Source organism: Mustela erminea, chromosome 17, assembly GCF_009829155.1.
Source record: "Mustela erminea isolate mMusErm1 chromosome 17, mMusErm1.Pri, whole genome shotgun sequence".
NCBI classification, from domain to species: Eukaryota; Metazoa; Chordata; class Mammalia; order Carnivora; family Mustelidae; genus Mustela; species Mustela erminea.
In genome coordinates this window covers 46,118,802-46,144,309 of record NC_045630.1, presented here as the reverse complement: position 1 = coordinate 46,144,309, position 25,508 = coordinate 46,118,802, and the positions used below count along the sequence as shown (strand labels likewise).

General features: G+C 53.0%; 1 protein-coding gene across 4 annotated transcripts; it reads left to right on the top strand.

Moving 5' to 3' along the window:
* The first annotated feature begins 958 nt into the window (after positions 1 to 958).
* Positions 959 to 25,502, top strand: RAB7B (RAB7B, member RAS oncogene family). 4 transcript variants are annotated; one of them, XR_004280099.1, is made up of 7 exons: positions 959 to 1,267; positions 8,553 to 8,621; positions 9,084 to 9,210; positions 9,914 to 10,129; positions 17,587 to 17,712; positions 18,847 to 22,623; positions 23,374 to 23,445. XR_004280099.1 is itself a non-coding variant. In XM_032318332.1 (6 exons), the coding sequence occupies exons 2-6, from the start codon at positions 8,569 to 8,571 to the stop codon at positions 18,949 to 18,951; spliced, it is 627 nt and encodes a 208-aa protein (XP_032174223.1). In that variant the 5' UTR covers positions 959 to 1,267; positions 8,553 to 8,568; the 3' UTR covers positions 18,952 to 23,181. The 4 variants fall into 4 exon arrangements, 3 of the variants coding, with proteins under 3 accessions (XP_032174223.1, XP_032174225.1, XP_032174224.1); XM_032318332.1 differs by lacking the exon at positions 23,374 to 23,445 and having other exon boundaries at positions 18,847 to 23,181; XM_032318333.1 differs by lacking the exon at positions 18,847 to 22,623 and having other exon boundaries at positions 970 to 1,267; positions 23,374 to 25,502.
* The last annotated feature ends 6 nt before the right edge of the window (positions 25,503 to 25,508 follow it).

The window sequence follows — 25,508 nt, the reverse complement described above, 5'->3', positions numbered from 1 at the left end:
ACTGAAAACTCCTTACCCAGGCCTGTCCTGGTGCTGCATGTGGCAACATGTGGGGTTCAAGGTTACTGGCTCTGCCTCTGCGGAACGGGAGCCCAGTGGACCGGTCAGACAGACAGTAACAAAGGGGCGGGGCCAGAGGATCAACGGGCGAGGAAGATTGAGCAGAGTGAGGACCCTCACACTAAGGGACAGCCCACCAGGGAGGAAACAGCCGATCTAGGAAGGAAGGAACGTGGGGCAGGAGGGCGCCATCGAATGTGTTGCAAGCCTTAAGAAGAGCCCCGCGGAGCTGGGAACCCATTTAATGCAGGCTTGTCTAAACTCACTTTATTCCCCTTTTATCTGCCAGCCGTGGTTACCCAGGGCATGGTTCCAGCAGCTCCAAGAATACCAAACTTGGCCGCGTGCTAACAGTGCTGAAAATTACCGCAGTCTCTTTAAGTACTTCAAGTGGAGACGCACACCTTCATCAGAGAGCCCAGGGAGATGTCAGGACTTGCCTCCCCGTCCTGAGGAGAACAGGGTGCTGTGTGCAGTGTGTGTGCATGTGTGTTTGCGCACCTGCGCGCGTGTGTGTGTGTGCGCGCGCGCAGTGTCCAGGTGGTGCGATGCAGTGGACGGATGGCACTAGGGTGAGGACAGGCGTGAGGACCAGAACATCTCCCTGCCAGGCTCGTGGTGGGACTAAATCTGCTGCACATGGGAATCCAATCCTTCCACAAAGAAAAGGTCCCCTTCCTGGGGGGGCTCCCAGCTGCCCCGGCAGAGGTTCCTAACCCAGCCGGAAGGTTTGCACGGCGCCCACAAACCTGTGTCTTTCCCGGCGGGCTCCGAGCGGCACGCTCCCACACTGGAGCCTCCCATTCCTTGTTCCTCCCCCCGCCCCACCCTCGGGGCCAGCATCCTGTAAACCCAATTCTCATGGGGCCCACCCCACCGAGGGAGCTCTGAAACCGGGCTTCCCATTCCACCCCACCCCCTCCACCCACGCAGCTGAGCTCACCCGGGGCGGCCTCTTTTGCAACTTTACCAAGTCTGTGCATGAGAGGGAGAGGAGGAAAACAGAAGGAAGTCGCTTGGCCTCAACAAGCCATTCTGATCCAAAGCCTTTTTCCTCTGAACCGGCCGAGATCTTTGCTCTAAGAGGAGACCCCCGGACTCAGAGAGAACGGCGCCTGCCCTCGGAGGCTGGATGCTAAGCAGCCACAGCTGTGAGCGCCCTGGAAGTTCTTTTCGGTTCTTCTGTCTGTCCCAGCAACCCCCAGAGGTACTGGGGTTTTGGGGTGGGGTTGAGGGGTAGAGAGGCAAGGCACGCAAGGATGAGGCTTAGAATCTGGCAGCTTCAGGGCTTAGATCCAACCCAAAGACCCCCCACCCCCACGCCAGAGAAACGTCTCCGGCTGGCAGCGAGCCCGGCAGCAAGGACTTCCCCGCCCAGCCCAGGGAGCTGGGGCCCGGCTCAGGGCTCTGCACGGGCCATCCGTCTCAGCGGGAGGATACAGCTACTGGCTCAGTCGAGGAAGGCCAGCTAACGCCCTGGGTCGCCTTGCCACATCAACGGGGCACCTTCTTGGGTGGAACCTGCTGGCCAGTGGATCTCATCGGGGATCAAGGAGCTCCTAGAGTAGGAAAGCATCCTTCTTGTTCTAAATCAAGACTGTGTCTCCCGGCACAGCTCTGCAGTGCTAAGTAAGCAATGAACAGAGTCGGACAGCTCTGAATTCTGGTCTCAGCTTGCCACTAATTCATTGCTCTTGACTCAGGAACCCACCAGACAGTGCGGGCATTTGTAAACTGCCAAGTGCCCTATAACTGCAAGGCATTATGCATTAATAAAAATAATTCGAGCTTGTCAGTCGATGCCCCATCACAGAAGTCCCATAGACATAGTGACTTGTCTGTAGCCTCAGATCTATACAGTGCTGATGCCCCGTAGACACATAGTACATGTGCTAGATGGATGGACGGATGGATGGATGAATGGATGGAAATGAGTGAATGACTATTTCTTGAAGATTCATTATTCCGGGAATGGGTCAGGCTCTATGGAGGGATAGAGAAGTGGGAGGCAGTGTCCTGTCCTCGGGGCACTGACAGCCTACTTAGCGAGACGGGACCAACACTTCAGGAACTTAAAGAACACTAGCAAGTGCTGAGCCTCCTGAAACCAGGGCTATGAGTACGCTTCCTGGAGGGAGCAGGTCTAGACCTGCTGGGATTTAGGAAGGCAAAGCAGAGTCACGAGCCTTCCCTCAAAGCAATAAAGCTTTTCACTCCATAGATAGCTTCCTTTCAAATACAAACTTTATTCCCAGGATCCTAAATCCCATTATTTTTAAGGCGCTATATTTATCGGTTTCCAAGATGTGGGAGCATGGAGGGGAGGCAGTGAAGGTGCGGTAAGGCGGTAGGAACAAGGTGGGGAGACTGTCTGCTTCAGAATTCACATCTGCCTCTGCTCACTGGTCTCCTAGTCCGCAGAAATGACACGGCACCCAACACCAGCGACGCGGGAGATTGTAATTGGGTCCTGATGGGGGCCAGCTGGATAGGGAGAGAAGGAAAGTGTGAGGGTGAGAGGAAAGCAGATCCAGGAGTTCTTGTAAGGCTGGCCCCGAGCCCCAGGGCTGTTGGGGCAGACGGGGGGTGGGGTGGGCTTCAACCCACTCTTTCTTGCTCCCCAGGGACTGGGCTACAACCATAGCTTTGGCTGGTGGGCAACCAGGGCTCCAGGCTTAGAAGGGATGCCAGGCAAGAAGGGGAGAAGAGTTAGTCACGTGCAGTAGAAAGTGAGTCTCTGCACACTCGGCTCTGGGCAGACCAGGGCTGGCTGGAGGCAGGGCTCTGCCTCCCAAGCCAGCTTTTCCCTGTTACTTAACAGTGGAAGGTGATGACTCAGCCTGAACTTTAAGAGGATGCCCAGGTTTGAAGCATCCAAGGCAGCTGAGGGAGTGGGAGGAGGCTCAAAAGGACAGCTGTTGCCAAACTCCGGCCAAGGGCAGAGCCCAGAGGACATGGGAAGGGACTTTGGCCACCATCTGAAATCTGCCCATGCCTCCTTCATGAGCCCAGCCAGTGTCTTCTGCCAACCTGCCTTCCCTTGCTAGTGATACGGTCCTGGTCACCCTCCTACTAGTTATCCTGAGTGCAAGGACCAGGCTATTGTAAAAAGCCAGCTCAGAAAATTCTGCCTTCTTAGGGTGGGGTAGGAGATCTGCAGTGGCAGGATACTTTCAGGGCAAATCTGTGGAAGGGGACTGGGGTGGGGGTAAGGGAAGGAGCTCAGAGTCAAGGCCAAGGTGAGTCACAAGGGTCTAAAGAAGAAAAGACTCAAGAAAGAGTCAAGTAGTAGACTTGAAATCTCAGAAGGTCTGGCATGTGGCAGAGGGAGCGAGCATGTTTGTGTGGCCCCAGGAGAAACCCACCATTGGTGGAGGGAAGGAGTTCTATGGGGCAGGTCTAGTTCTGTCTTGCCATGATGCAGTCAAGATGGCTCAGACACTGGGCGGTGTTGGACTAGATCATCTCTGAGGTCCCTCCTCCAGTGTGCGGGGACGGGATCCACACCGGTGGCTTGAAATCAGCCACGGCAGGAGTGTCTACACCATGGAAAGCGGCAGGTGCAACAATTTCCGGTCTCTGCCACCAACCGCCATTCCATACAGTTGTTGACCATTTATCTGGGTCTTCCCCAGTTGGGGGAGCCTGTGCTGCTCTAAGAAATGAGGCATGCCGCCCTGCAGGATAAGCAAAGGCCATGAGCCACGTTCGTATTACGCAGGAGGGAACATACTCACCAAGGTCAAGCAATTCACCAAGGTCACGAATGTGTGGAGAACTTGGACTCCAAAACTCGTGATCAGTCCCTGCTACCAGGGATTTGTCTTTTCAGGAAGTCACATTCAGATGACGTTGGGCCATCCACCCATGTGCTCTTTTTAAAGAAATTGTAAGGTTTTGTATTTGATATTGTTTAATTACCATAACAGCAGAACCTTATGTAACAAATTTTAAAACAAGATGCACATAAAATAAAACAATAGCTCCCAGCTTCTCATCTGCCTTTCCCCAGCTCCTGTCAATCATTTAGATGGAGAGTATCTCTCCACAGCTTTCTGGGTATACAGGACAAGCAGAAATATAATACTAAACATATGGTCCACAGCGGGAGGTGGTTGTTTTTGTACAACTGAGATCATAGTATACAAAATGTTCGGGGATGTTCTTTTTAAATTGCTCTCATATTTTTTTACTTCATTACTTAACTCTTTCTAAAACCGCCTCATATTCCAAAGTCTGAATGGATCACGATTTATGTAGAGAATCGCTCATCGATGAACACTGGGTCACAGCAGTGTTCTCCAGCAGTCATCTTTGTACAAAGATATGTTTGCGCATAGGTGCGTTTCTGCAGGATAGATTTCTAAAATTAGAATCTGGGATATGACATTTTGCCATTATCTAATTTCCCTCCAAAAAAGGCCATGCTATTCACAGTCTGTCCACAATATACAATAGCAAATCCCCTGTACATTTGCCCACACTAAATGTAACCGTCGGTATTTTTAAATTTGCCATTCTCTGGCAGGTTAGAAAAAAAAAAGGTATTTTTCAATATTATAGGTCTCTAAAAATCAGTAAGGTTGAGTATCCTTTCAACCATTCACAAGCCTTCTGCCGGTTACCCATTCCTATGCCTTGCCCACTTTTATGTTGTATATTACCTTTGATTACCTGTAGGGTGCTTCCCCAGTAGTACTACTGATTCTCTGTTACAACGCCTACTGTCTACCTCCCCTGCCCTCACCACCAGCTTCCCCGTCGTAAGCATCCCAGCTCCGCTGCCCCACATCAAACCCACACACCACCCAGCCTGTAGCCTCGCTAATGGGGCTCTGAGTGGCTGCTGTCCTAGGCTTCTGGAAGACACTAGAACAAGCAGGTAGGCCTAAATTCAAATTCTACCTCCAAGTCCAGGCCCTACCACTTCCAGGCTGTGTTTTTAGAGAAAAACTACCTCCCGTCTATAAACATCTGTTTCTTTAGTGGTAAAATAGAGACTGGTTGTGTTAGTCCCAAAGGCGCCTTCTGTGTGCTATCAAGAGTCATAAAAGAGCTAACATTTCTTGAACCTTTCATTTGGGCAGTACATGTATTATAATAATGTATTCTCTCATTTAACTTCTCCGCGAGATGCCTATTTGTATTTTTATATTCACAAAGTCCTCCATACAGTGCCGGGCAAACAGCGTATGGCGTGAGCACAGACGACTCCAAGATGGAGGCATGGCCCTGTCACAGCCTGCGAACCCATTGCCCCCCACGTCCTTGTGCCGAATCTTGACCCTAGTTTTCAGTCCTCACACAACAGCTCTCGTTCCGCAGACTGGTCCCCTCCAGTCCCATTTGGAACCTCTTGTCGATGTGGTTGCTTTTCTCTCCATCTCCTCCAACTCTGCTAGGGTTTGGTTGGGGCGCACCACACCCGAGCCCAGCACCCCAGATCCCATGCACGCAGATTCTATGGGTCGAGACTCAGGAGCTCAGGAGGCAGCATGGCAGAGGAACCTTCTGTGGCCTTCAGTTCAAACCCTGGCTTGCACTCCTACTACCTGGATGGCCTTGATGGGGTATGAGTGACTTGGCTTCTCTGAGTCTCAGGTACTCATCTCACAGGACTCTTGGAGGATTCCCCAGGCTCTGAGAGAACTCAGAGCAGCCCATGCAGGTGGTCTGCAGGGTCTCGTTCCTTTGCCAGTTGTCCCTGCCTCCCTGTGGTTCTGACTCCCTTTCTACGGCACTGCATTATCTTTCGAAGCTAAGTTAGCATCTTGCACCAAAGCCTTTACGAAAGAGCTCACCATGGCTCCCACTCCCCTTCTGATATTGAAACTGATGCTTGGAGACATGCTACCTTTCAGCAGCTTCTGAGCCATTTCTCCCGTGGGTGGTTTCCCTGTGAGCAGTGATACCCATGATAAAAAGTCACCATGACTAATACCTGGAATGATCTTCCTCTGCCTGTCTGAAGCATAGGGAATGTTTGCTGAAGGAACAAAGGAATGAATGGACAGAATCTTGGCCTGATCCCCATGACCCCTCTTAAAACTTGCTGCTTCTCCCTGCTTTTTCCTATCTCCATGCCCTTTACCTCACCCTTCCCTGAAGCAAACCAACCAACTTGTCCATTCACCTATTCCCAGAGTTCTGATTACTTCAACCCTCCCTCTGAAATATCACCCCCTAACCACAAGTCTCAGGGCCCAGTTGGACTGCCAGCTTGTCTCCCTACCTGCAGATTCCCACAGAACTTTCTCTGTGCACCTGTTAGGATGTAAAACTGCACCTTCTTTCTGGCACAACCACTCAGCCCTGTGCTTTCTCCCATAATGACTCCCTAGTGGGCAGGTCCTATTTGTTCCATGCTTGTGCTCCTCCCTGTATCTAGTGCAGGGCTTTGCAGCAGGGAACAGGGAGGTATTTCTGGAATGACTGTCATGGATCACCAGGACCTGTTGCCCGCCATGCCAACCCAGCCCTCCTGGGTTATGACAGAAGGTCCAGTGACACTAGCTCTGGCTCTTGGGACAAGCAGCTCTGAGCAGAGCCTCAAATCATTCTTGGGCTATGACATGCTCATGGAAGGACACGAGCAGCCCTCAGCCTCCAGGACTCATTGTTTTAGCTTTGCACTCACTAGGCACCCCAGGCAGGGCCCGTGTGGCCAATGAGTTATAGCTCCAGTAGATAAAGTATGTTTCAACCAGAAGGGACCTTGAGTCTTTGGGGCCCAACCTGTCCACTCTCCAGTTGGAGAGTCAAGACTCCAAAAGTGGAAGGAACTGGCCCAAAGCCCCTCAGTGGCAGAGTGAGAGAACAAGACCCAAGGTCCGAGGACATCTGCTGTAGAGCTTTTTCCCAGTACCAGGGGAAGCTCAAGCTCTTCTGACACCTCAGCCAGGACGAGTCAGATCAAGGTTTGCTCAGTACACCTACCGAGTACATCCAACGACGGGAGACTCAGGAGCTGGGAATTCTGTTTGCGTAAGTGCGCCTGTAAGGGTAGAACCCAGAAAGCCAGTTAAGCAAACCCCTTGCGACAGTTTTGCTGTAGCTTGTTAAATAATAATAATGATAATAATGATAATATACGCATGCTAGAGAAAATGCACACACACAGGTGCATGTATTTCTCTTACAGGAATAATACCTGTTTGCCATGTTATTTTAAAAAAGGAACATACTAAAAAGCACAGAGAACACATGTTAAATTGTGTAATTTCCTACCACCCAGAATTAACCACTTAAATTTGTTGTATAGTTCTTTCTAGACCTTTCTCTATACCAGTGGGAACTTGTGTTCATAATAGTTGGGGTGGTATCATATATACAGTTCAGTGTCTTCTGTCTTTCATTTAGACCTCAGGAGGTTGAGCCTGGGTGGCTCAGTTGGTTGGGCGTCTGCCTTCAGCTCAGGTCATGATCTCAGAGTCCTGGGATCAAACTCCACATCAGGCTCCCTGCTCAGCAGGGGTCTGCTTCTCCCTCTGTCCCTCCCCCTGCTCTTGCTCTCTCTAATAAATAAATAAAATCTAAAAAAAAAAAAAACAACTTTAGACCCTATGGTATAAGCATTTTTCCACATTAATATAATATTCTCCAAAACTCCACATTAATGACTCATTGCATGCCATGATTTATTTGCTCACCTCCTTTTTTTTTTTTTTTTTAGATTTGTATTTATTTATTTGACAGATACAGCAAGAGAGGGGACACAAGCAGGGGGACTGGGAGAAGGAGCTCAATCCCAGGACTCCAGGATCATGACCTGAGCAGACACTTAAGGACTGAGCCACCCAGGCATCCTTTCCCACTTCCTTGTTGTTGAATGTTTATAAATAATACTGTGAAGAACATTCTTGAACAAGAATCTGTGCCCGCATTTCAGATTATTTCCTTAGGACAAATTCCTAGAAATGGAGGGCAGAAACATTTTTAGGGCTATCAATACTTGCTGCCAAGTAGCTTTCCAGAAACATGTACCAGTTACACCCCCACCAGCTGCATTGGAGAAGAGCTTTTTGATTCTGGGATTGCAGGGACACCTCGGGCTGGGGGAGGGGCGCTCTCCCATCTAAAGCCTCCCGGGCAGTCCTGACAATAGACCCCTTGTCCTGCCCCCATCTCCTCTTCCCACACTGCCCTCCATCCCTGGCTCCGGGCTTGACTGTCCTTGAGGCCTCCGTTTAGTCCTGTCTGGCCTTTTTGGCGCTCCAGGCTGCCTCCAAGAGCGGGGTTGGTAAAGCTGAAGGGTAAGCCATGTGCCTGTCCTGTGGGGCCACCACACTTACAGCCTCAGGGAGGCCCCAAGTGGAAGCTGGTGAGGGGGCGTAAGGATTGCTGATCATCCGTCTCTGTGGGCCAACAACCCCACCTCGCTGGGCCCAGAGCAGTGATCTGCACATCAAGGAAGGGAAAGCAGAGGCCAGCCCCAGCAGCAGCGGCTGCCGGAGACTCTGACCAGCATGCAACTGACTTCTGTTTCCCTGCAGGCTCTGACATCCCTCCATGAATCCCCGGAAGAAGGTGGACCTGAAGCTCATCATCATCGGAGCCCTGGGGTAAGTCCAGATCGGCTCAGGGGATGGGGGTTGGGAAGCGGCCCCTACCCAAGGGCAGGGAGACCTCCTGAATATTTCCCACCTACCATGGGTCCCTCTCTGATTCAGAGTGGCACCAGGGAGGACATTCCACCCCCAGGAAGAGAGAGAGCTCAGATGAGCAAAAGAGCCTGAGAGCTGGGCTGCCTAGTTTCTGGTTTATGTGGATGAGTCCCGGCTTCTCGAGTCCATTCCCTAGTCTCCTACTTCCCACTGTGGTCACGGGACTGCAGGTGTTAGATATTCAGACTCTCGGAGAGATGGCGGCAGGAGGGCATGGCAAGATCTGAGAATGGTGGGCTGTGTCTGTGTGCGTGTGCGCGCGCGCGCGTGCATGCGTTGCTGAATGGTGGGCTGTGTCTGTGTGTGTGCGCACGCACGCGTGCATGCATTGCTCACGTGTGTCTGGGGGTTTGTTCTCAGTGTAGGAAAGACTTCCCTCCTCCACCAGTATGTGCACAAGACATTTTATGAGGACTACCAGACCACGCTGGGGGCCAGCATCCTCTCCAAGATTATCATCCTGGACGACACAACTTTGAAGCTGCAGGTGAGCAGCTCAGACTTTCCCTCTTTAGCATGCATGGCTGGCAGTCATCCCACATTCCTTAGCTAGCCACTCACGGAGCAGTGTGCACCACGAGCTACAAAGGTCTGGAGCAGAGATCAGCAGACTTCAACTCAGGGGCGGAACGCGGTCCACTACCTGTTCTTAGTAAATTAAGTTTCACTGGAACACAGCCGTGGCCGCTGTTTACTTAGAGCCTATGGCTGCTTTCCCCGCTACAGCAGAACTGAGTAGTTGCAACACGCAGTGTGGTCTGCAAAGCCTACAATATTTACAACATGGCCCTTTAAGAAAAAAATTGCTGATCCCTGATCTGGGGGCATGGGGTGGAAAAAGGACAAATCTTGGAGTTGGGAGGCCTCACTCCTAGTCTCAGGTCCTCTGGAAATCTTGGTAAGTGGCCTTGAGCAAGTCACTCCCAAGGTCCAAATCTGACAGATGAGAATAACTGTGCTTGTCCTAATGAGCCAGGGGAAATGTGCGAGCTCAGACGATGGTGCAAAGATGCTGTGGTGTCCATGGGTGAGAGGGCGAAGATGCCCGTGTGTAGAAGGACCCCAAGTACCTGTGCCAGGGCTGTCTTGCTTCCGACCCAGAAAAGGAATCTTTGACATCATGTGGCCCTATTGGGCCTACCTCCAGGCCCTCATCACGGCCTGATGGGGTGGCTGCTCTTTCCCTCCAGATCTGGGACACAGGCGGACAGGAGCGGTTTCGCTCCATGGTGTCCACATTCTACAAAGGCTCCGACGGCTGCATCCTGGCTTTTGATGTCACCGACCTAGAGTCCTTTGAAGCGCTGGATACCTGGCGGGGTGATGTTCTGGCCAAAACTATTCCAATGGAGCCCTCCTACCCCATGGTGGTACTGGGAAACAAGATTGATCTCGCAGACCGGCAGGTACTGTCCATACTTTCGGTCACCAAACATTGTGTGAGCACCTACTATGTGCCAGGCCCCATGGTAGGTCTCACACATACCGAGCTGAATCAGACATAGTTCTTATCTCTAGAATCTCGCAGTCTAGCAGTGGATACAGAGACTCTAAAAGATGATTATGATAAATGCAATGATAGAGATAGACCTATATTTGGGGACCCCAGTGAAAGGATCTACTCAAGCCTAGAATAGAGAAAGGGCTTCTCAGAGAAGGTGGGTTCCAGGCTGAAAAAGTAGCATGAGCAAAGGCAAGAAATAGCATGATGGGAGCTGAGAAGTGGAAGCAATTCTGTCTAGAGACAGGGAATGGAAGAATTAAGACCTCAGAAGAAGGCAGGTGGAATTTCAATTAACTTGTAGAATAGTATTTCCACCCAGGGTCAGACAGGGGATTGCAGTTATATATTCTTGACTCTATAAATTTTCTGGGAAAGTTAGTAATACATATTTTTATTAGCATTCACGTATTCTGGATCATCTGGCTAATTATATGACAGCCTGTCTACTCCATAGCTATAGTGACCCCACTCATGTAGGTGTTTACTGCTGTAGTGGGATTGATTAGAGCTCTTTTCTTCTTGCATACTAATGAGATAACAATAGAGGTAGACTTAATTTGTAAAAGATGCTCTTGTGCCAGATGAAGCTTAAATGACCCTGAAAAGAGCCATTTGAACAAGGTTGTCTTGGTGTTTCAAATAGAGAAATGAGGGAATGAGCCGTCATCTTTGAGCTATATTTTCACAACGGTTCAAACAGAGAAAAGGATAGAACTGAGGCATCATTTGGAATGATGGGTGGATAGACAGACGAACAGATGGACAGGCTGGATGGATGGATAGATGGATGGATGGATGGATGGACCAACACGTGGATGGGTGGATCGATGGATGGATGGATGAATGGGTGGGTGGATGATGGTGCTTCCAACGAAGTTACCACTGTCATTAAGAAGAGTCTCCTGTTCAGAAAGAGTTTAAGGAACTTGTAGAACAACGAATTAGAGATGACAGTAGGATGTAGAATATATAAGAATAAAACTTCAAAGGAGATGTCTGTGCTGGGAATAGAAATCTAGGCAACATCGATTCTGTGGTCACTTCAGGTTGCAAATTTAGTGTCAGTTCTCTAATTGCAAACATCCAGTCTCAGGTAATAATCAAAGTCCTAACTTCATTGAAAGACCAGGTGTCTTTTTCCAGCTTGGGGCAGTTATAGGTAGAACATTGTGGTCTAGGTGGGGGAGATGGTCCTTTGCATCTCATTGCCAATTGTATGTGTCCATGCTTCCTCCCCCTCCCCCAGATAATTCTGGCTTCAGACGCTGTCAGAAACCAAGCAAGAGGGATGGGGCGCCTGGGTGGCTCAGTGGGTTAGAGCCTCTGCCTTCGGCTCAGGTCATGACCCCAGGGCCCTGGAATTGAGTCCCCCATTGGGCTCTCTGCTCAGAGAGGAGCCTGCTTCCTCCTCTCTCTCTGCCTGCCTCTCTGCCTGCTTGTGATCTCTGTCTGTCAAATAAATAAAATCTTTAAAAGATAAAAAAAATTTAAAAAAGAAGCAAGAGGGAGAAGGCAGGAGATGAGGAAAATCCTGGTTTGATGGGTACTATCATGAGATACTTTCTACTTTCTGGTCCTGATAGGTGTTTCAAGTTCTCTCTTCCACAGGTTACCTTTGGGTCCTTAAGCGGCCTCCACAGGAAGCATTTACTGCCCCTCCCATGACCAGCGTCTTGCATCCCCGCGCCCCCCCCCCCATCTCCTGAGTTTCCATCCTCCACCCAGCTGGGGGCACCAGATCCTGCAGGCAGTGCTGCTGAGGGAATTTATAACAGCTCCAGGCTGGCACTTGCTGTGGAGTCACCACCCCACCCCCACCCCTGTCTGCTTCATGAGGCCTGCCCTCGAGCTCTGGCTCCCTCATGGGGGGTGGGGGGGAGGAGGATTCATTCTCCTGGCAGTCTGTTCTCTCTGCCCTGTCGCCTTTTGCCTTAAACCCCTCAGGGGCATGTCAGGCACCTGTCCACTGTACCCACCAAACTGCAGGGGTCGGATGCTAGGCTTTTCAGGGGGCCTCCTTGTAGCCTCCTTTCGGCAGAGGCCAGGCTTTACCCTGTTCTCTTTTGCAGGAGGGGAAGGTGTATACCCACAACACAGCTATTTCCAAAGAAATCCTTTTCAATCCTTTCCTGTCCATGCTGTGGGTCTTAGAGTCATCTAACAATTGCTTGGTCATGAACTTTTGGAAATGGGCAAGCTCCTGGGACGGTCTGTCCCCCAACCTGCTTTCTGTCTGACATCCACCAAAGTGTAGCACCTCTGCCGAAACTCCCATTTTAACATCCTGCTTCATGAGCCTGCAGGTCAGAGTGGGAAGTTGAAGGATTTCAGGCCTGAGAGTCTGAGTTTTTTTCTCAGTGAAATCAGAGGCACCAGCTTCTATTGAGCAGGAGGAGGAAGGGAGCCAAGTAGAAGTCTCAGGAATCACGGTGAAGCTTTGCCAGTTACCCTGGAGAGAAGTCAAAGTCAAGGATAAGAAGGGGTGGGTGACACTAGAGGCTCAGGTGACGGAGACCAGGAGTTAGAGCTGGCATCTACATGGGTTTTTCTCCAGTAGCCACATGCGGGTTGAGAGCCAGGAACGAGGGACCGAGGACTGAGGTGTTTCCAGACAGGAGTGGCTGAAGGGTAGCGATGTGGGGGCATGGACAGCCACCAAGGGAAGAAGAGAGCCGAGGAGAGGTTTGAAGGAGGCGGCAGCTGCGGTGTCCACGGCGGAAGGGCAGGGCAGAGAGGGGGAGGGTGGGAGGAGGTTGAAGGGAAGGAGACTGTGTCGCAGAAGGGGAGGCCAGATTCAACACTTGACAGAGGTCCCCTGAGTCAAGACCTGGGAAGAGGAGGCTGAGCTGGAGAGAAGATTCAGTCTGTGTTCCGCTGGAGGGGCAGGGACGGCGAGGCTGCCCTGGGAGGCGCGGGCGATGGGGGTCAGGATGGCAACAAGCAGGATAGAAAGAACAGGTGATGACTCTGAGGGGTGGACGGGTGTCTGTCCAAGCCTCACGGGCATGGGAGATGTCTTCGCTCTGCAGAGAGGAAAGATAGAGACTTGAAAGAAGCAGAGAGGACCCAGGCAAGCCCATCCCCCTCTCTGGGGTCTCTAATGAGCATCATTTGGAGGTAACGCCCCACTGGTGAGGGTGACACACCAATCAGAGACTCCAGGGAAAAACTGGGGCTCAGCCAAGGTGGAGAAGTGAGAGAGGACCCTGGAGGAGGGCGGGCGAGGGGAATCGGTCTGTCCACGGGCAAGCCCTGGGGAGCGCATCTGTGGAGGGAGGCAGAGGCTGGAGGTGGGGAAGCACTGGGCAATAATGAGATGCGAGCAGGGAAGTGGAGAGGGGGAACTGTCAGTGAGGAGAGGGAGGCTGGGAAGCCACTGCCCCTCAGTGTCCTCGGTCTGCTCCCGCTTAGCAGAGGGTTTGGGGACAGAAAAGGCCGGCTGAGGTAATGCTCTGCGCTCTCACTTGCGCAGGGCTGAGTGGCTAAGAGCCAGGGGCCCCCTGAAGAAGTGCCTTCCCTGGGCTCAAATCCGGGGAACAGGGAGCTCAGACACAGACCTCAGGAGCTGGCCTGGGGCTAAGGAAGTGGCACCATAAGGCACATGAGGGTCATAATACACCAAAGTCGCTGTCAGCCTCCCTCTTACTTCCTCCAACCGATGGACTGAGAAAACACGGGAGTTTTTCCCACTTAATAAAAAGGAAGTAAATGTTTAAAACTGTATTGCTAGATTTAGGATGAGGAAAAAGTTCTGGAGACCCATCCATTCCTACCCACAACGCGAATGTGCTCAATGCCACCAAACTGCGCCCTAATTTTATGTTTATGAAGATGCTGTATATGTTACCACAATAAAACACGTATGTGTTATATATGTATGTATCATATATACATATATTTACCACCAGAATGATTTTAGAGAGATTTGTTGACCTAAAAAAACAAAACAAAACCCTATTCCTGCTATAGAAGGTCATAGTGGAAAAATACCAGTTTGGTAGAAAGAACAGCTCCACTAGAACCCATCCTTACAAGGAATTTATTCACTAGAATGTGAATTCTTTGCTCTGTGCCCAGGTAGGCAATTTCTGAGTCATCACCAACATGGGAATTCTATTTTCTGAAAATATTCTCTCTTATTTTTGCTAGTGGTTTGAGATGTATCTGACACACTGTTAGCATTTATACAGTTGGTCGTTTAAAATGTATACTAGGGGTGCCTGGGTGGCTCAGTCGTTAAGCATCTGCCTTCGGCTCAGGTCATAATCCTGGGGTCCTGGGATCGAGTCCGGCATCGGGCTCCCTGGTCAGTGGCAAGCCTGCTTCTCCCTCTCCCACTCTCCCTGCTTGTGTTCCCTCTCTATCAAATAAATAAATAAAATATTTAATAAAATAATGCATACGAGATGGAAAGGTGTCATACATAAAATTATGCAGACTGAGCTAGATTTATCAAACATTTGCTCTCTGACAAACAAGATTGTAGCAGAAGAAAAATGTTAATAGTATATATTGTCAGCCAAAAGCAAAGTTAACCAAAGTAATGCTTTCAAAAATTTCCTATTTCCCAAGTCCCCAAGCAGCACACCCTGAATTGATTTCCACAGTCCGAGCCTAAAGATCTGTCATTTTATAAATAAAAGACAAGATGATTGAAACAATCATGAAACCACAGCAAGAGCTGGAAGCCAGTAGTGAAAGGCGGGTCTGGGAGGCTTAGTTCCCAGGCCGGCTCACTGAGTTTGAGAAGGGAAGGGGAAGGGACCTTTTTTTAAGGTTTTTTTGTTTTTGTTGTTTTGTCTTTGTTTCTTTGAGAAAGAGAGGGAGCATGAGTGAGTGAGAGGCAGAGGAAGCAGCAGGCTCCCTGCTGAGCAGACAGCCCAGTATGGGGCTCCATCCCAGGACCCTGAAGTCATGACTTGAGCCAAACCCAGGTGCCCCAAGAAGGTTAATTTATGACATAATCTCAGCTGACGTTTTGGAGCATGTATTTAACTATTCAGTATCAACCCAACAGAGTAAGATCAGAGGCACATAAGATAAAATGCCTGTTAGAACCAGGCAGGAGACAGGCCCTGTCACTGTCACTGCTCAGCCCGGTGTCCAGCGGTGGGAGAGGGGAGGGAGCCGAGCCGAGTGGGTTGCCGCTGCAGGGTTGCCATCCCGGCTCTGTGGTTGCTGGGCCTGTGGGCACTCATCCCACTTCTGCGTCTCCTGCCACGAAATACAAGAGATGTCCCTGTATCCTGGAGAAGCGGAGGCCTTGACTTGTTTTCACTTGACTTCCGTTTTTACTGCCTCTTCCTCCTGTGTATCAGTGGTGTGTCTCGTCAAATGCTCATCACCTGGGGGGGCAGAGGGTTGGGCGGGGGCGCAGGGGGGCTGGACAGAAAGAAGGAAAGCAGGAAGGCACTGGAAGGAGTGTCGGTCCCGTCCTCGCCGCGGGAGGACTTGACAAGGCAGGAAGCCCTTTGCGTTACTAAGGAGCCATCCAGGTACAATGAGGAGCTCCTCAGGCCTATTTATTTGTGGTTACCGGTGAGGACACTACAAATCACCAGGCACCCTTGACCCTTCCTCCAAAGAGTGCAGAATGTTCCTGAACTGTGAGACTTCGTGGTTGCTCACCAGGACTTGGGCATCCGTGCTCCGTGGAAGGAAGCAGTCCAGGCCAGTTCTGGGGCCCTCCCCAGAAAGGCAGGAGGGTCTCAGAGCTCAGACGCCAAGACCAAGGCCTAGTGTTTCCCCCCAGGACCTGGGCATGGGGCGTGGAGGCGTCTGCTAGCACCCCAAAGGACAGGCTGCTTGGCTTTGCACCCCTCCCACCGCCGGGCGATGCTGGTGTCAGCAGAGGCCCTGGGAGGGACAGGTGGGAGCCCCCGGTGCTGCCGTCACGCCCGAGACCCAGGGAAGCAAGAACCAAAGCGACAGGGGATAGGGATCCTTCCTTTATTTGATCCCAGTGAGACAGTCATTGCTAGGACATGCAGGGGTGAGGGAGGCCGTCTCTGATTTCCCCCCAGCTGCGCTGTCTTCTGGGAGAGAGGCAGAATGTCCTTTCTCCATGGTAAAAACCCTGCCCCCTTAAGTAAAATGAAATCATGGTTTCAAAGTACCAAGCACAGCAAATGTTCACTCTATGGCCATTTCCTCCTCCCGGAAATAATTCGGCGTGAAACAGAATGGCTCCAATTGTCTTTGGAAGGAACTCGCAGGGCTGCCGGGTGCTTTCCAACATGCTCAAACCCTGATGGGCCTTTTGCAGTCAGGGAGAGATGTACTCATTCCACCCGCATTGAGTGGCCTGTGGTGCCAGGTCAGTAGCTGAAAAGACCTTGAACCGGAGCTCCAGGAGCCAGTGGTCTAGCGGGGGAGGCAGGAGGGGCACGGTCCTCATGCGGTGCCCTACAGAGGGCGGCCCTGATGTCACTGGAGCCCTGAGCTGGGCTGCCTTCCTGCTTTGCCTTCTTAGCTGTGTGACCTGAGGCAAGTTGCTAAACCCCTCTGAGCCTCTTGCTCTTATCTATAAAGTGGAGCTGATAAAACCCATCTCCCAAGGTCACGGGCGAGACTGAATGAATTAATAGGACAAGACGTCCAGCCCGTAGAAGCAGCTTACCCACTGTTCCTAGGACTCCACCCTGGGGAAAGAGGGTTAGCAAGGACCTGAGTCTGTCCTCAGCAGCAGACCTCTTGGGCCCAGGCCCTAGTCAGCCAGCTCCGGGGATGGAAGTCCTCCATCCCGGCTAGTGTCTGCAGTGTTCATCTCCTTTTGAAGTGACAGGAGGAGGAGCCAATGGCAAGAAGAGGTGCCTAGTGTGAACCTTAGGAAGGCAATATAGTACAGTGAGCGCTAATTCTCTTCCAGGTCTGTGCTCAAGTCCTGCTCAACCCTATACACTCTGAGCACGGACCTCAGTTTCCCCATCTGGAAAATGGAGCTAATAGTAACCACTTCATAGATTTATGTTAAGAAAGAATGTATGTAGGGGCACCTGGGCGGCTCAATGGGTTAAGTGGCTACCTTTAGCTCGGGTCATGATCCCAGGGTCCTGGGATCGAGCCCCACATCGGGCTCTCTGCTCAGTGGGGAGCTTGCTTCTCTCTCTCCCTCTGCAGCATTCCCTGCTTGTGCTTTCTCTCTCTCTCTCTCTCTCTCTCTCTCTCTCTTCCCTCCCCCATCTGTTTGTTTGTTTGTTTGCTTGTTTGTTTTTAAAGAGTGCATGTCAAGTTTCGGAAACATGGAAGATTCTTGATAAATGGGAGCAGAGGTGGGGATATGGTGACGGGCAATATGACGACGGTAGGGATGGTGGCGGTGATGATACAGGGTCAGTGATCACGTCTTCCCTCATTCAGGTGCCCCAGGAGGTAGCCCAAGGCTGGTGTAAAGAGAAGGATATCCCCTACTTTGAAGTCAGTGCCAAGAATGACATCAATGTGGTGCAAGCCTTCGAGATGCTGGCCAGCCGGGCTCTGTCCAGGGTGAGTGGCTGTGGGGACAGTACCTCCAGGACCGGCCCCGGAGGATGAGGAACTCGGGAGCTTCCAGAGAATACACTGGGTGCATGTATGGCCATGTGGTAGGACAGGCTTGCTCGTCGTCCTAATGAGTTACGCAATGGGCTCAGCCGTACCCTGATTCTGAGCCCCAGAAGGCCAGAAGTATGAGGCTTCCTTGGGGGGAGAGCTGGTGCTCCTCTGTCTGGCAGAGTATCATCTATGCAGTTTCTGAAACAGACGGTTCTGCCCCTCACCTCTGGACATGCTCATGCAGTAAGGTTTGCGAACGATGATCTAGCTCAATCCGGGCTGGTGGGAGAGAAGCCCCACAGGCCCGAGCATCTGTCCAGGGGGAGATCAAGTCTGCCACAGTTGCTGACATGCTCCAGTCAAACAGCCGGGTAGCTGTGGCCCCCGTGTTGAGTGTGTCATCTGTGCGGGGCAGTGCACAAAGCTCGGGGCCCCTTGCTCTCTGGAGGCAGTCCGATAGGCCCACGCATGGTCACAGTACAGGTGTGTGCTGGGGAAGGATTTAGTGGGGGGGGGGCCCTGAGAAGCGGCGCGCACCCCAGCTGTGGGGGGCGGGGAGGGCGGGACGATCAGGGAAGACAGGAGCAGGGTTTTCATCCCCTTCGGATACGGAGTCTGGAAACTCAGAGGAGGGTTCCTGAGTGATCAGCACAGGGCACGGATCAGCTTGCCTCATCAGCCTGCCACATGTAATTGGGGTGGGCTTCTCAGAAGAAGGGAGAGGCTCATGGCAGCAATGATTTTGAATTGAGGAAAGGAGCACGAGAGATGGAGGGTTTCCCCTCCATGCAGGTGCCTGCTGATGTCGTGGGGGACCAGCTGCCGGGCCCCGAGGCCCTGCCTGGGGGCATCGCAGCAACCCCCTCCTAGCGGCCGCCCACCCGGAGAGATGCCCCGTGTGTGCCCCCCAGACACCTCCAAGCCTTCATCCCGGGGTTTGCCCCCACAGGCTGTCTTTGTGCTTCCCCTCAGCCCCCAGCCCCTGCTGCCTTGTGTTAAAGGGAAGCTGGGGGCGTCCGTCTCTAGCGCATGATCGAGAGGTGTGGTTTTATGACACAGTCCGCAACGTTGGCTCTTAACCCACAGCTGTGCCTGCTCATGCCGTTCCGCTGGAAAGCGGAGGAATGTTGTCTGACCCTGTATGGCGCTCTGATTCTCCGCAAACACTGTGCAATGGTTGCCAAATGCTGAGTCACGGGGAAGCGCCATCTGCCCACAGCCCGTGTCTGTGTGTGGCCGGCATCCGCCCTTTCTGAAGAAGGAGTGTCCTTTATTCTTAAAGTTACATCTTTCTTGCTGTGTCCACTTTATGAAGTTCTCTACTGATGGTGGTGGTGGTGGTGGTGGTGGTGTGTTAATATCCTACCTGGTAAGAGAATAGCATAGCAAGCCCAGGTCAGTCCCTCATGTCGATGGTGGAAACTTACCAATGAGAAGTCTGGAAGTCACAAATACGGTGTCCACAGCAGGCTGACCTACATTCGAATCCCGCTCTGGTGCTTCCAAGTGGACCCCTGGGCAAGACATGGGACTCTCTGGGCCTCAGTTTCCTCGTCTGTAAAATGGAAATAATGCAATCCCAGAAACATTGATTGAGTTCTCAGGCTAGGGCTGGAGCTAGGGACCTCAGGGGCTCTAAGGTCAGGTAGGGGAGTAAGACGTTCACAGACAGGCTGTCGTGGAGCTACGTGCCCCAGAGGGAGCAGGGTCAAGGCACAGAGATGACTCAGTGCAGGCTGGCTGGTGGCAAGGGGGGGTGAGGATGCTGTCTGCAAAAGCAGCATGTGACCTGGGTGTTGAAAGACAATACGCAGTTTGCTGGTGGACACGGGGGCGGGGGAGCGCAGGAGAAGGACGGAGAGAAGGGCATGGCCAGAGGCCCAGGGACCAACCCACAGGGCTCACGTGAGGAACCAACTGTGGGTCGGTCTGTAGAAGGAAACATGGCATGACGGGAAGCAGGGGTGTGGTGCAAGCAAGGAAGATCCCCAAGGTCAACAGCACGGATCATGAGGTCCTGGAGAGCCCCAACAGGGACTTAAAATTCATGCTGCGGGTGCGGGCTCTCCAGATCACGCCACTGGACCCGAGGCATGTGAGGGCTCACCCAGCACCTTGACACCCCACCAGGCGTGTCTTATACTCAGAAACTGGAAGGAGAAATATTTTCACATTAAAATGAAACAAACATAATTACTAGAGCGTAGAATCTAAAATTCACGTGGACGTTTAAAGCGAAACTGGAGATTGCACATTTCTAGTTTAAGGTCAGACACGTTTTCAAAGACATTTTCTACCAAGGGCTTTTCTCTCCTTCCCAGGGAGGAGGTGGAGGGAGTGAGAGAGATATGAGGGGTCGACGGGGAGGAAAGCCCCAGGCTGGGGCTCCGAAGCCCAGTGCATCTGATGTTAAGTCCAGACTCTACCTCTTAACTGTGTGTCCTAAAACAAGTCATGCAGCCTCCATCAGCCACCACTTCTGTCTCTTTAAAGTAAAAATAATAATATCTTCCTACTGGAGTTGTTGCAAGGGCCGAAGAAAGCAATTCGTCGTAGAGAGACGGCACTGAACAGAGGGTAGCTGTTTTAACACCAGAGCTCTGCATAAGGGTTTCCGCCAGGGGAGCTCCCTGCTTCGTGGAGGGCGGGCCCCAGGGGCAGATGAGAAGGTACTGCAACAGTCCAAGCATGACAGAATGGAAGTGGCAGGACTGGGTGGATTCAGCAGACTTCGGAGGGAGAGCCTCAGCGGTTGATGATGGATGTAGGAGAGAAGGAACCAGTAGCTGTTTAAAGTCGATGACCAGGTTCCCAGCTTGGCAATCGGAGGCAGGATTAAGTACAACGCTAGGGATCAAGCTAGAGAAGAGAGGGGAGAACACAAGCATCTAGAGGAGGGAGTGCTGCGGTCCACTGGGGCACATGACACACTCGTGGTCCCTCAAAACATCGGAGTTCTGCAGTAAACTCTGGTTGGAAAGTGATTTGTGAGTTCAACACCAGAATAGATCCGTGGCTAACATTTTGAAAGGAAAGGTGGTAGGTACTTCAGTATCCTGATCTGGCCACTTTCAAGGATGGGGCTACTTAGTTATTGCAAAATACTAAGAATGCCCTCATAATCCAAGAAGGGATACCGCCTGCTTCAGGGGTTCTGGGATGATGAGAGGTTGCTCTTACCAACTTGGCACACTCTCTGGGCTGGGAGCGGTCAGGCCTGGCCCCCGTGGGCGTGACCTGCAGCCTGGAGGCCCAGTTCTTTCTAAGCTAACAGGAAAAAGACACAATCGCCAAGTCCAGGAGGGAAGCAGGCTGGCTGGTGAGCAAGTAAGCTTGGTGAAGGGGCAGGACCTTTCTGAGGTCCCCCAGAGGCAGGATCTAAAGGCAGGGCCATAGCGGTGACCAGGCTTGCGAGGACAGATGCCACAGTCAGTCACAGCGCTTGGGCCCACAGGTGCGTGTGTGAGGATGGTACTGTGTGACTTTCCAGTTAGACGCACACATTGCCAGGGTCACAGAAATGATGTCAGAAATGGGAAGGACTCTGGTGACACGGACCCAGGGAGGTGTGACTATTACTGGGTGAAGATGGCTGGTGTGAAGACCTCAGGCTTTGCCAGTGTAATGAATGAGGAGGTTTCTCGCACCTTCCAGAGGCAGTGATCTGTTTGACTCTAGAATAAAATGCAGAAGAGCCAGAAAGCTTGGCCGCAGCCCACCCCCCCCCCCGGGTGCACCCAGTCTCTTTCCCCAGAGGCTGGCGTTGTGGACAGTGGCACAGGCTTCTGGTCACGAGGGGCTCTGGGGTCCCATCAGGGCCTTGCATGGACGTGAGGGTGGGGCACACTTGGGGGGATGAACCAGCAGGCCCTGCCACCTGGGCCCAAAGATCCGGTTAGGAAAGTTCCAGATCCCAGCCAAGGTCTCGGGCTTTCATGATGACGGAGGGACCCAGAAAACACCAGACAATAGGAGAATCCTTCTGAAACCTTCCTCTCAGGGAGAGCCGGCTCTCTCGGTGTAATGGGGGCCTTAGTCAGCGACGCTGTGCTTTTCCTCGGCCCTCGCAGGGAGGTTCGGAAATGTCAGGATGGTCACATTTCGCTCTGTGGCGTGAGGGGACCCCGCACCCAGCAGAAAGGGCCAGCGGGAGGACTGAACACATGCGGAGCTGCCCAGGCCGGAGCCCGCACTCCAGGCTGCATGGTGCTGGCGAGAAGGAGCCACCTGGCCCCATTTCCTCTTCTCAGACACCTCGGGTGGGGTTCTGTTCTCTCAGGGAAGCCCTGGGATGGCCCTGGGTCAAGCGTGGCATCCACCCCGGCCAGGGGAAGACCGATCTGGGGTGTGGAGACATCTCCAGAGTGATGGACCCCTTGCAGAGCAAACACAGCCCCTCACCCCCGGCACTAATCCTTCCTGTTAAAATTATTATCATTGTTATTATTACATTATATACATTCTAATAATTCTAAATATTAATCTGTCCAGGGATACCCAGGCTGACGAAGGCCCCGTAAGACCCTCCGTGGGAGGGCTGAGGGACAAGGGCTCTCAAGAAACAAACTATGTGGAAAAGGGCCGGGTACCGGCTCTGCACGTCAGGCTAAATGACCTCGCTGTCCGGGGGTGGCAGGGAGTCCTGGGGCCTCAGGGGACCATCTTCTGTGTCTCAGGGTGCAGTAGGGGAGCCCTGACACCACCTCCTGGGACCCAGGGCCACAGCGTTAAGGGCTGTGACATTCACCGGGAGTGACGGGGGTGCTTGGGTCCACGCCAAGGCAGCAAGAGGCCCTCGCCGACTCGCACACTCACACACGCAGTACCAGTGGCGCGGGCTCGGACGCCTAAGCCTGCTGACCAGTGAGAGCCTGGCAGAGTAAAGAGGTGGGGTCCCCGGAAGTAGAGACCCTTTCGCCCTTGAATTCATCTCCTGGAGGAAGGGTCCCCTTGTCCCACGCCGCCCTCACCCTGAGCCAAGCAGGGTGGGTCCTGGGAGAGAAGCGGCCTGCTGGGTGGGGAGAGGCTTTCTCTGGACATTGTTGGGACTTTGGGGAGGTGGGCGGAGAAGCAAACAGCCCCTCAGAAATGCTGAGTCTGTTTCAGGGGGGACAGAGGCCATGGGAAGGGCCGAGGACTGACGGGGCCCCTCCAGGTGCCCGGGAGGTGGTGAGGGAGGCTGGGAGGCAGACGTGGTGGGTGTTTGTGAGGAGAGGTCTCCAGCAGAAAGGAGTGGGTTGTCATGTCTGCCTGAGGTCCGATGTCACCTCGGTTTCTCCCTCTGGAGAATGGAGAGTTGTGGGACCTCGTTGGAGACTCATGCCGTCCACCTGCTCTGGGCTCCGGGGAAGAAGCTGGAGGAGGAGGGGAGGGAAGAAGCCGGTGGGGAAGATCAGTGCCTGCCCCCCCACCCCCCTACACCCCCATTCCCGCACCCCCCACCCCCTATTCCCCCACCCCCCCAGCCCCCGCCCCCGCTCCACCAGGACCTCTGCTTCCTCCCAAAGCATTAGGGAAGGAATAAAAAGCCCAACCACCAGCAGCCAGACCGAAGGTAGGTGAGGCGCTTCACCTCTCAGGATGTGAGCTCTGGCTTCTCTTTTCCCTCCTCAGTATCGCAGCATCTTAGAGAACTACCTCACAGACTCCATCAAGCTCTCACCAGAAGACCAGTCCAGGAGTAGATGTTGCTGATCGTTCAGACTCCCGCCCTGGTGCTCAGACGAAGCCTGCTTGAGACCTGGGCATCCCGGCCCCGGCCCCCAACCAGCCCACACCCCCACCCCGCCGCACCTGCCCGAGCCCAGCCCCAGCAACCCAGGCTCTGTGGCTGGAGCCCCCAATCCCCTCACATCTGTGCCGGGCCCAGATCAGAGTGCAGCCCCCACCTCGGGCTGAGTGCAGTGAGGACACGTCTGGGCCCTCAGGGGCCCCCATGGAACCCAGAATGTCATAGCCCAATCTGGACCCCGGAGGAGTCACCGATCCCTCGCTGGCTCCAGCCTTCCTGCTTCCCGCCCTCCCCAACACAGTCGTGCTGCAGAAGACGCAGCACTGCGGGCAGATGGGCCGTGGTCTCCGGAGTCCTGTTCTACGCTCCTGTGAGCTGGCCTTTCGTCCAGGCCACCACACACCCGCAAAACCACAGGACAGCTTGGGATCAGGCCGCAGCTCAGGGTCCCTTGGTCACCAGGCCAGGAGGGAGGGCCTGCTTCAACCCTTGGCAGCCATGGTTCAGGCCTGGAACATCGCTCTGTCCCCCCCAGGGTATGGAGCCCAGGAAAATGCACCAAGGACTGGCTCATTCCTCTCTGCCGGAAGCTCAGACGACTCCTATAAATCTCTCTCAGCCTCGGCTTGCTAGTTGACCCAGTGGGAGTGGTGTGTATCCCGCCCACCTCAGGTGTGATTTCGAGGACCTGAAGGTCAGCTTAAATCTCAGTTACTCTCATTGGTACGCATTTATTTATTCCTTCAGTGAGTATCATTGGGTATCTCTGAGGTACAATGCATGGAGGTCCAGTGACAAATGAAACCGACAGGGACCCTGCTCTCTGGAAGCCCACGTTCTGATAAGGGAGAGAAGTCACAGGCACAGAATTGAAACCTATTCTCAAATAGTAGATACGCGCTTGAACAAAGCATACAAGGAAATGGGGTAGAAAGAAACAGGAATGGCAGTTGGTGCTGTTTCAGACAAAATGGTCCAGGAAGGCTTCCCTGAGGAGGTGTCATTTGGCATAAGGACTAGAGAATGCACAGGGGACTGGAACTGGAGATCTAGACAAAGAGCATTTCAGGGAGAGGAGGCAGCAAGAGCCAAGGCCCTGAGGTGAGGACAGGCTTGCTGTGGTCCAGCAACAGTGCAAGGACAGTCATTTACCTGAAGACTCAAAGCTGCTGCTGTCCCAGAGACAAGCAAAGGGGGCCCCGCCCCCACAGCGGCTCCTTGAGCCGCCACTGATTGGCCACCAGAGGGCAGCCGTGCTCCTTGCAGGCTGAGTGGCCAACGGCCACTGCCTGACACTTGAAGCAAGGGCTTTTCTCTCCGTGCCAATCCTCAAAGCTGGTCCTCAGGCTGTGGGCATGTTTAACCCGTGGGATCTGAGGGGTAGGAGAATCCCAGTTTCCTCCACCTGGCAAGAAATGGGCAGAAACTGAAACATGAATGATTCAGGCCAGAAATCCACATCAGTGACCCCTACTAGGATGAGGGTTCTGGAAAACTCGTAGACTCCCTGTCCCTGCAGACTCTCTGGCAACAGAGAGTACAGGCAGGGCCCAGCTGACAGGGGTGGCCGAGATGACCATTCGGAGGCTCCCAGGCCACATGACGGCCCGCCACGGAGGTCTCCTGTCTGCACCGACGTACCCTGCCCTCAGCTCCGAGCAGAGCTGGCGTGCGAGCACAGGACTTCTGATGTCCTCTGACTCCGACGATACTCCCGAAGGTAGGGAGTCCTGGGGGGAAGGGGTCAGCAGGAGAGTCTGGGGAGCCTTGTCTCCCCACCCAGCTGTAGGATAAGGACTGGCTCATCCTGGGCAGCAGCATATGTCTGGCAGTAAGGCACTGTCTGTGTCCTTCATGGGAGTGGTCTGCAGGTCACGCGGGCTTCCTGAGTGTCCCCCGGACTGTGGCTCGGACATACGGTGTTTGGGTGTGTGTCTACAGCATCTCGTGCAATGGGCGTATGAACTGTTGCAAGCTGTGCGCCACAATAATAAATGTGTACTTTATTGTTCTTCTT